General features: G+C 42.7%; 1 protein-coding gene and 1 long non-coding RNA gene across 2 annotated transcripts; both read left to right on the top strand.

Annotated features, from left to right (window-relative positions):
- The first annotated feature begins 1,503 nt into the window (after nucleotides 1–1,503).
- LOC137280777 (uncharacterized) lies at nucleotides 1,504–7,753 on the top strand. The gene is made up of 6 exons (XM_067812013.1): nucleotides 1,504–1,839; nucleotides 3,058–3,126; nucleotides 3,793–3,846; nucleotides 4,175–4,270; nucleotides 4,780–4,860; nucleotides 5,357–7,753. Exons 1-6 carry the CDS (start codon nucleotides 1,617–1,619, stop codon nucleotides 5,524–5,526), a joined length of 693 nt encoding a protein of 230 aa, XP_067668114.1. The 5' UTR covers nucleotides 1,504–1,616; the 3' UTR covers nucleotides 5,527–7,753.
- Nucleotides 7,754–8,716: 963 nt separating this feature from the next.
- Nucleotides 8,717–10,731, top strand: LOC137280707 (uncharacterized). Its single transcript, XR_010956712.1, has 3 exons — nucleotides 8,717–8,806; nucleotides 9,352–9,432; nucleotides 9,929–10,731. It is a non-coding gene; the product is annotated as an uncharacterized lncRNA (long non-coding RNA).
- The last annotated feature ends 809 nt before the right edge of the window (nucleotides 10,732–11,540 follow it).

Below are 11,540 nucleotides of genomic sequence, written 5' to 3' on the forward strand. Positions count from 1 at the left end.
TGATTGCGTTAACCCAGAAACCTGCGTTTTTCACACACCCCAAAATAAGAAAACCCCGCAATAATAGATCAGATTTGACATGGAAAAGTTGAATTGATTCAGGCATGTAATGAAAATTTCAGATCTGGACTACATATCTATCATATACGACAAAATGTTTCGGATGTCAGCTTCTTCTTCTAAGGGTGGGTAACAGTGGATTAGGGGGTGATTGGTGAAGCCTTGCAACTATTTGATTTCCCAAGCGTCTAATTAATTTCCCAGGGATTGGGTAGGTAAACCCCTTGGTCTCTGTTCATCTGTGGGGCTAATCTCTTGATGTTGACAGCTTCTGAAATTTTGCGTCGTCGCCAATCATGGATGCTCGTTGCTATGATGGTTGTTGCTTGCCAGTCAATGGAATGTGATGGAGTGTTCACAATATGTTCAGAATGGGCTGACTATAGATCTAATTTCTCTACTGAGGTGCTGTGCTCTTTCAGCCTAATATCAATGGGGCGAGATATCTCTCCTACATAGCTACTGCCACAGTCACACATAAGCTTGTAGATGCAGCCCCTGGGCTTGTGAGTGGTCTTGGTTGGTGTACATCTGCCACTGGCCTTCAGAATGGCCTTCAGTGTTTTGTCAGACTTGAAGGTCACATCTATACCGGCAGTTTTCTTGAGCAGTCGACTGATGTGGTGACTAATCTGACCTTAGTTGGGAATTGTCATTCTAACTGGAGACTAGTTCAACTTTTGGTTGGCGTTCTTCTTGCTGTTGCAGGGTTGATGATATGGTCCTGTCTACAAGTTGTTTCGGATAGCCGTTGAGGTTGATGAATGTAATTCTCAGATGGTCTATGACAGTTTGGAGATGATCAGAATCGCAGATGGATTCGGCTCGTCTGGTTAGGGTGGAGACAAATGCACGTTTGGGGGTGATGGTTGGCGAGGTAATGAATATACTAGTCGGTGTGGGTGGGTTTTCTGTAGACGGAGAAGGTAAAGTTGTTGGGGGAGTGCGAGGACACATCTAGGAACGGTAGTTTCTGATTTTCTATTTCCATCGTGAACTTGATGCACAGTTGTCATCCAACTTTCTGTACCAGCAGAGTGGTTGCTGGGAAATCAGTTAGATGCAAGACTTCACCAATCACCCCCTAATCCACTGTTACAGCATCATATCCTGTTTAACTGTTAGTTAGCATCCAGCTGACGAAGGGGCAAGGAATAGCACAGAAACGTCGTGAAAACAATAAAGAAGAAGTTGAAATTCATATTAACATTTTGTCGTATATTAGAATACCGACTTCTAAATGCCTCTCAAGAACCTACATATCTATCATTATATTTCTGCACGCACTGTTACAAATCCTATCTCTCAATCAATCACTCTCCATCAAAACACCCCAAACACTCCATCCATCAGTCTTTCCATCCTGCCAGCCACCCGTCCTCTTCCCATCTGTCCATCTATCCACCATCCATCAACCATCCGTCCATATACCTGCAGATTGCATCAAAGGAATATCCTTCCACACTGTGGGCGTTCCTGGACAATATCGCCAGCTCGTCTTACAGTGTCAAGGACTAACAACTTGGTCGCTGCGGCACCGGTACGACAGTGGCGTCATGTACATTCAGAAGAGGACGCCATCTGGACCGATTACCATAGCGACCGTGAGACGCCGCAAGTCTGTGTCTGTAAACAGCAAGGTGTTCGTTTTTGGAGTGTACCCCATCAAAATGGAAGTGATCATTCCGAGTCCGACTTGTGATGACTTCACAACGTATGTGTGCAATATCAACACGAGTCATTCATATTGTCAAGGGAAGCAGATCCAGGTGAAAATGGGTGAGTATGAGTTACCCCATGTCCCTGCCACACGACAGTATATGTCTCACTGTCATTGAATCTTACTTACCATAAGCCATTTTTCAAGAACTGTTGGATTGAGTCCCATCCAGGATTCGAAGTCATGATCTCGGAGGCAGGCACCTAATCGCCAGCACACAAAGTCATTCATCTGCACTATGTCTGGTCCAACCATCGTTGGACGTGATACTGCCAGTTTCTTTGTTTCTCTTGGCAGTAACATATACTGAACAGCAAAAGAAACGCAAGTTTCGAAAAAAATTAACGGGACTTGCGACAACACGAGGCGAAGCGTCGTACAAAGAATGACAGGTTTATTTCTTAGGTACAGTTGTGAGATAGGGCGAGCACTTACTATACAGTTTGTAGAGTCCGGCATAGGCTACAAGGGAAGGAGACGAGGTAAGGTTGACACTTGGGCACCAGATGGCTGTAATGGCTGGTCAGTCAGACCCTGTAAGTCCCTCGTTTCCTTCTGCTGCTGGTCTGTACACGGCTGTCTGCCGTCTCTGCCTCTACTCGACTCACTTCCTTGCTTTCATATGCACATGAATAACAATAATTTGCCTAGCCTGCTACATTTCTGACAGGTCAGCAGTTTTCACTGGCATGGTAAGCCAACAGTCTCCACTGGCATGATCTGCCCAGGTGGCCATGTTTAGATTAGCGGTGTGGGTGACACATCACTGACAAGTATCGAGACATATCGCTGACAAGTATCCAGAAATGTCGCTGACAAGTGTGTATAAGCAATAGTGATACATAGTTTTTCTATTTAAAAACTTGACGAAAAACAGAGTTGTGTTTCTTTTGCCGTTCAGGATAGGATACTTCAAGGTCATGATAGACTGAACACTGATAAACATTTCACACCTACTTCAGCCTTGACCTTTTACACCACGGCTTGGTATATACGTGAAATTATAATGTCAAGATCCAAAAGAAAGTAAAACGAAGAACACAAAACAGTAAAGGAAACTACAGCTGATTTTTTAAAAAAAACAACAACAACAAACAGCCATTGCACTTTGCAGTAAAGCACATGATTGGCACAAAGACGTTTATGTTGTTACTCGTAACTGAACAGCAGGAATACTGTTAGATGAATTACTTTCATGATAAATCTGCTAATTGTCTTTACTTGGACACGGTGCCTGTTTGAGAGGAAATGATGTGATTGGTGCTGGAATATTGCAGAGGATTGTGGATCTAAAACTGTTGACATCCTTCCAGACGAAGATGACGACAAGGATGTACAGAGTTCCGGTAAGTACGATGTGTTGACCCGGGGTGAACAGGTACTTTGTGTTAATCCGGTGTGAACAGGTGCTTTGTGTGAACCCGGTGTGAACAGTCACTTTTGAAGGTGTTCATGACGACAGGCACATTACATAGCGGCTGGCAGTGAGAGACACTGTGAAGGAGAAAAACGGACATGTCGACTGGCGGACAGACATGGTGGGTGGCTGTGAGACGAAGAGACACCGAAGGAGAGGAAGGGGTATGACGTCCGACAGAGAGACAGAGAGGCAGAGAGACATTGTGAATTGGAGTTTGGGAAAGAAGACGACTGCCAGCGAGGCAAAGAGGCCGAAAAGCACTGTGAAGAAGAGACTGGGAAACATGACATTTGGCATTGAGACGGGCAGACACGGTGAAGTAGAATTTTAGTAGGAGACAGGACGACTAACAGCGAGACTGAGAGACATTGTGAACTAGATGCTGAGAGACATGACGGCTGACAGACGGAGAAGCGGAGAGACATTTGTGAAGGCGTGGGTGGGGGACATGACGACTTTCAGTGAGACAGACAATAAGACAGGGATTGCTTTGCCACGTATATGAATTATTTCTCAGATTACAATATTAGAAATGATTAAAACGTGAACCTAGTCATTTACTTGATGTTATGTGTGGATATGTGTGTTCCAGGTTCATCTGCTGTGTCTACGTCTCGCCCGCCACCAGATGACTTGCCAGCTGCACGCAAGTAGCAATATCCTCTCCTTTACTGTATTAACATTGCTATCACGTGTCAAATCTACATGTTAAAATTGCAACACATCCTGTTTAATGGACACCTGTTGCACTGTGGGTTAACAGTCACATAACGATCAAATCCTACCGGGTACCCATTCAGCACTGGATAAAAGAAAGTCATCTGCATTGGTTGTAACACCTGGCCTCTACCTGTTTCATCAACAAATAGAACATGTGATATAGTAGATGGCTTAACCACTGCTTTCCCAAATATGAATATATAGCCTGTGTCGTGGCAGTGTGTTGACAACTCTCATACTGACTATGTTCACAGAGAATCCTTCAGGCGTGCATGTCTATGTTGTGGTCATTGCGTGTGTGACGTCAGCACTTCTGACAGCGACATTGTACACGGCAGTGGTGGTTGCATGTAAGTGTTTCACGACAAACAGTAGTAGCTGAAGTGGTGTCAGTAGCAGGATTATACGTAGCCGTAATAACAGTACTAGTCGGACTGGTAGTAATAGCAGCAGTAGTAGTAACTTGTAGTAGTAGTAGTAGTAGTAGTAGTAGTATCTAGTAGAAAGAGTTAGTAGTAGTTGTAGCAGTAGCAGCAGTAGTAGTAGTTATAGTAGTAGTAGTAGTAGTAGTAGTAGTAGTAGTAGTAGTGGCTACAATCCCCAATAAAGTAAGCAAGACAGGCACGACTGAGCAAGTCGAGTTCTGATCCACTAAACGATCGTAAAGCTAAGATCATCGTAACTCCTATACGTAAAGCTAAGATCATCGTAACTCCTATACGTAAAGCTAAGATCATCGTAACTCCTATACGTAAAGCTAAGATCATCGTAACTCCTATAAGCTAACATAGATCCTGCGTAACACTACGACAGCTTTATGAAACGTGGACCTGGGCTAAAGCACGTTTGTACATTTCAGGGACAAAGTGTAAAAGTCAGACCCAGACCTTGACCTTGACCGAAAATGAACCTGAGGGCCACTACGAAACTACCACCAGAGGTAACGAGTGCTCCACTATGTTGGGACAACAAGGGATGCGTGGAACCCAGTTTGATGTATACGAAATATATCATTTTGCATATGAAAGATCACACACCCCAAAAAAACTTAGAATATCTAAGTTCACATTTAGAGAATATTACTACGTTCGTCAAACAGTTTGAGACAGACAACGAGTTGGCAGAGGACGCTAGTAACCTCTACCGTCGTTTGCCGTGAAGATCTGGGTTAGAACTGGACTTCAATTACCCATGCTTGTCGTTAGAGGCGTCTAATGGCTCGCTGGGTGGCAGCAGGTGACACATGTTATCGTATCCCAGTTGAATAGATCGATGCTCATGCTGTTGATCACTTGACTGTCTGGTTCAGACATTTACAGACTGCGGCCATAATGCCTGAATATTGCATAGTGCACTTCAGAGAAGTACAACGTAAGTTTAATATCGCTGACTGGATATTAAATAGCCTCAAGATTAAATGACTTCTTCAATTTCAGAAGTAACCGTGGAGGAGAATGCATACTGCTCTCTGACCCCTGTCCAGACCGCATACTTGAACATCAATATCAACAACCAAACAACATCATCAACATCGGTAACATCACCAGCGTCACCTTCGTCAAATGCTAACAGTTATTATTCAGTCGTGGAAGATAGTACTGTTTAATACACCCATACAGGTGTTTGACATCCCGGGTAATATTGTTACGTACGAAGAGGACAGTGTTTGGTCATCAGCTGGTCGTGACGTCATTGGTTGAGTTGTGCTATGTAGGCTACCAGTGGCTTACTCGTGGAGGACCGTTTAAATCTCCAGGAAATCAAAGCCGTTCATCCTATGTCATGAAGGACGGTCTCATCTCAAACAGTGCTAGTGATCTTAAAGTAGCACACGAACTGATGCATGCCAATGTACAAAGAAATGTCGAGAGATAATGTTATGTATACGAAGCATTGTAAAGATAATGAGCTAAACATGTTGGCGGTGAAAGGACGACATTGGTCACTGGTGACGAGGGCCTAGGGGTGGGGTGCTACGTGAAATAGCCATCACTAATATCACTCTACCGTTCTGAAACGTCGCCGATGAACTCATAATCAGTTAGGATGTTTTCGAAAATACACTCACACGAACGCTCAATTGCGATTTCCGCCATAATTTAATTGGGTAGTGCTCAAAAAGTCACGTTTCGCGAAGGCCGGTATTGAGACGCCAGTTACATCACGCAATTTTCACAGTCAGCTGTCACAAATGCATCCCTGAATTCCCCATACATTTTGGAATCAGATTACAAATGATCTTTGGCAACAATACCAACTATCTTGATAAAACGGAACGAAAGGTATTGGGTGTGCAAACGAACGCTGTGCTCGAAAGATTGCCTTGTTTGAAATTTAAAGTAATAACAAAGAAAAAATCCAATTTAACACTACCTAACATTTTCGGAACTTTTCCGACATCCAGCCATCTAGTCATTGCTTACTATGGTTCAATACGTTTACAATATGCAGGGGAAGAGTATGGTAGCCCACAAATAGTAAACTAATACCATGCCATGATTTGATAATTAGACGTTTCCGTGCAGCGTGACGCCAGGACTGACGGGTAGCCCACAAATAGTAAACTAATACCATGCCATGATTTGATAATTAGAAGTTTCCGTGCAGCGTGACGCCAGGACTGACGGGTAGCCCACAAATAGTAAACTAATACCATGCCATGATTTGATAATTAGAAGTTTCCGTGCAGCGTGACGCCAGGACTGACGGGTAGCCCACAAATAGTAAACTAATACCATGCCATGATTTGATAATTAGACGTTTCCGTGCAGCGTGACGCCAGGACTGACGGGTAGCCCACAAATAGTAAACTAATACCATGCCATGATTTGATAATTAGACGTTTCCGTGCAGCGTGACGCCAGGACTGACGCAAAATGAAAAGTTATCAGCATGTCTGACTTCTTCTCTTATTTACAATGAAAACGATCAAAAACCACAATACACAACAATGCAATAGAATACACAGATAGTCAGAATCATTATCATTACTTACATGGCATATTTATATACACACGATCCCTGAATCAATTAAGGGAAGAGTCCTCTCAAAATCCTGTGTAACATTGTCGGCGACCATTTTGTACAAGAAATCAGTCATCGGTAGTCCTGCCAGACATTGTTGTACATATTAGGTATTTTCTTTGCGGTGAAAGTCGGTCGGAAAAGATTAAACACCATCGCCCTATCTTTCCGAGTACACGTTCACTACTATGATGAATATTTTGCGTACCATTCAGATATTATTTCATTGAACTATTTTAAGTGTCTACGTTTAGCCTTTACATATGTGTTAGAAGATCACATGTAGCCATTACTGCAACATGTGCTTTAGTTCCTGTGATGTACCATATTCAATACTGGGATTACTAGTGGAATCTTTCATATGAACATGTTAATAAACAACGATTTAATTCAACCTTATGAGTAACACACTCATAAAAAAAACTTATATATACCAATGAAAATGATGTATAAATTTTATGAAATGTACATGCACACACACTTGAAGGAATGTTAGTTTTGAATTGTTTGAAGCACGGGTACAAATCATTAGTAGCCAATGTCGACGGGCGTCAACGTCGGGTAATACTAGTCCCCGTCAGAGGCCATCAACGTCGACTGACACGTAACTCCGGAAATGTCTGTCACCATCGGCTGACACGAAACCCGAATGGCTCAAGCGAATTCTCGCCAATGGCAGTCAGTTTTCACGAATCAAGATCAACGGCGCCTTCAAATCCGCCAGTGACCGTCAGCGTCGATCTACGCGGAACAATCTTCCCCTTGTGTGCACACGTCTCTGTTTCAACGAATAAAACAAAATACTGAAATCGCTGTCTCATTTCTTGCCTTTGGCGTTGTAATGGCGTTCTATATTATAATCTGCGGTGTTTGACTACAATTGTTTCTACGGTTGTTTTGGTATTATATCAGTCTACGTATGCTATAGGGCGTTGAACTAATTCATTGACTACACGTCATGCCCGGATGACGGTTCGAGTCATACTCGCGTCATTTTGAAATACTGTAGTAGTTGGTTACGTGTTGTGACCCCGCCTGGGATATAACGTTGGTAAGCCCAGTTGGGTACCAGTGTTAAACTTTGGCATTCGAGTCATCTGCCACGTGAAAATCGTGTGTTGTGTTGACACATCAAGCAACATAATCGAGCGAATCGTCACTCGAACTCATTATTACAGTTTCCTGGTATGTTGTGTTTAACCCAGCTGACTCTAGATACATTTATATAATCCACATCAGGACCACATAACATGACTTGTCAAATTGTCAAGAAGTAGATTTTCCTATCTCTAAGTAATTTACATGCCAAATTAACTGACCCCATACTGGACGATAAACACTTAATTACATTCACTGACTTGCCACAACGCACTGCTTGTGAATCTGCTTATTGCTGTGTCTACGTCTCGCCCGCCACCAGATGACTTGCCAGCTGCACGCAAGTAGCAATATCCTCTCCTTTACTGTATTAACATTGCTATCACGTGTCAAATCTACATGTTAAAATTGCAACACATCCTGTTTAATGGACACCTGTTGCACTGTGGGTTAACAGTCACATAACGATCAAATCCTACCGGGTACCCATTCAGCACTGGATAAAAGAAAGTCATCTGCATTGGTTGTAACACCTGGCCTCTACCTGTTTCATCAACAAATAGAACATGTGATATAGTAGATGGCTTAACCACTGCTTTCCCAAATATGAATATATAGCCTGTGTCGTGGCAGTGTGTTGACAACTCTCATACTGACTATGTTCACAGAGAATCCTTCAGGCGTGCATGTCTATGTTGTGGTCATTGCGTGTGTGACGTCAGCACTTCTGACAGCGACATTGTACACGGCAGTGGTGGTTGCATGTAAGTGTTTCACGACAAACAGTAGTAGCTGAAGTGGTGTCAGTAGCAGGATTATACGTAGCCGTAATAACAGTACTAGTCGGACTGGTAGTAATAGCAGCAGTAGTAGTAACTTGTAGTAGTAGTAGTAGTAGTAGTAGTAGTAGTAGTATCTAGTAGAAAGAGTTAGTAGTAGTTGTAGCAGTAGCAGCAGTAGTAGTAGTTATAGTAGTAGTAGTAGTAGTAGTAGTAGTAGTAGTAGTAGTAGTAGTAGTAGTAGTAGTAGTAGTAGTAGTGGCTACAATCCCCAATAAAGTAAGCAAGACAGGCACGACTGAGCAAGTCGAGTTCTGATCCACTAAACGATCGTAAAGCTAAGATCATCGTAACTCCTATACGTAAAGCTAAGATCATCGTAACTCCTATACGTAAAGCTAAGATCATCGTAACTCCTATACGTAAAGCTAAGATCATCGTAACTCCTATAAGCTAACATAGATCCTGCGTAACACTACGACAGCTTTATGAAACGTGGACCTGGGCTAAAGCACGTTTGTACATTTCAGGGACAAAGTGTAAAAGTCAGACCCAGACCTTGACCTTGACCGAAAATGAACCTGAGGGCCACTACGAAACTACCACCAGAGGTAACGAGTGCTCCACTATGTTGGGACAACAAGGGATGCGTGGAACCCAGTTTGATGTATACGAAATATATCATTTTGCATATGAAAGATCACACACCCCAAAAAAACTTAGAATATCTAAGTTCACATTTAGAGAATATTACTACGTTCGTCAAACAGTTTGAGACAGACAACGAGTTGGCAGAGGACGCTAGTAACCTCTACCGTCGTTTGCCGTGAAGATCTGGGTTAGAACTGGACTTCAATTACCCATGCTTGTCGTTAGAGGCGTCTAATGGCTCGCTGGGTGGCAGCAGGTGACACATGTTATCGTATCCCAGTTGAATAGATCGATGCTCATGCTGTTGATCACTTGACTGTCTGGTTCAGACATTTACAGACTGCGGCCATAATGCCTGAATATTGCATAGTGCACTTCAGAGAAGTACAACGTAAGTTTAATATCGCTGACTGGATATTAAATAGCCTCAAGATTAAATGACTTCTTCAATTTCAGAAGTAACCGTGGAGGAGAATGCATACTGCTCTCTGACCCCTGTCCAGACCGCATACTTGAACATCAATATCAACAACCAAACAACATCATCAACATCGGTAACATCACCAGCGTCACCTTCGTCAAATGCTAACAGTTATTATTCAGTCGTGGAAGATAGTACTGTTTAATACACCCATACAGGTGTTTGACATCCCGGGTAATATTGTTACGTACGAAGAGGACAGTGTTTGGTCATCAGCTGGTCGTGACGTCATTGGTTGAGTTGTGCTATGTAGGCTACCAGTGGCTTACTCGTGGAGGACCGTTTAAATCTCCAGGAAATCAAAGCCGTTCATCCTATGTCATGAAGGACGGTCTCATCTCAAACAGTGCTAGTGATCTTAAAGTAGCACACGAACTGATGCATGCCAATGTACAAAGAAATGTCGAGAGATAATGTTATGTATACGAAGCATTGTAAAGATAATGAGCTAAACATGTTGGCGGTGAAAGGACGACATTGGTCACTGGTGACGAGGGCCTAGGGGTGGGGTGCTACGTGAAATAGCCATCACTAATATCACTCTACCGTTCTGAAACGTCGCCGATGAACTCATAATCAGTTAGGATGTTTTCGAAAATACACTCACACGAACGCTCAATTGCGATTTCCGCCATAATTTAATTGGGTAGTGCTCAAAAAGTCACGTTTCGCGAAGGCCGGTATTGAGACGCCAGTTACATCACGCAATTTTCACAGTCAGCTGTCACAAATGCATCCCTGAATTCCCCATACATTTTGGAATCAGATTACAAATGATCTTTGGCAACAATACCAACTATCTTGATAAAACGGAACGAAAGGTATTGGGTGTGCAAACGAACGCTGTGCTCGAAAGATTGCCTTGTTTGAAATTTAAAGTAATAACAAAGAAAAAATCCAATTTAACACTACCTAACATTTTCGGAACTTTTCCGACATCCAGCCATCTAGTAATTGCTTACTATGGTTCAATACGTTTACAATATGCAGGGGAAGAGTATGGTAGCCCACAAATAGTAAACTAATACCATGCCATGATTTGATAATTAGACGTTTCCGTGCAGCGTGACGCCAGGACTGACGGGTAGCCCACAAATAGTAAACTAATACCATGCCATGATTTGATAATTAGAAGTTTCCGTGCAGCGTGACGCCAGGACTGACGGGTAGCCCACAAATAGTAAACTAATACCATGCCATGATTTGATAATTAGACGTTTCCGTGCAGCGTGACGCCAGGACTGACGGGTAGCCCACAAATAGTAAACTAATACCATGCCATGATTTGATAATTAGACGTTTCCGTGCAGCGTGACGCCAGGACTGACGGGTAGCCCACAAATAGTAAACTAATACCATGCCATGATTTGATAATTAGACGTTTCCGTGCAGCGTGACGCCAGGACTGACGCAAAATGAAAAGTTATCAGCATGTCTGACTTCTTCTCTTATTTACAATGAAAACGATCAAAAACCACAATACACAACAATGCAATAGAATACACAGATAGTCAGAATCATTATCATTACTTACATGGCATATTTATATACACACGATCCCTGAATCAATTAAGGGAAGAGTCCTCT

This window comes from Haliotis asinina, chromosome 1 (assembly GCF_037392515.1).
Source record: "Haliotis asinina isolate JCU_RB_2024 chromosome 1, JCU_Hal_asi_v2, whole genome shotgun sequence".
NCBI lineage: Eukaryota > Metazoa > Mollusca > Gastropoda > Lepetellida > Haliotidae > Haliotis > Haliotis asinina.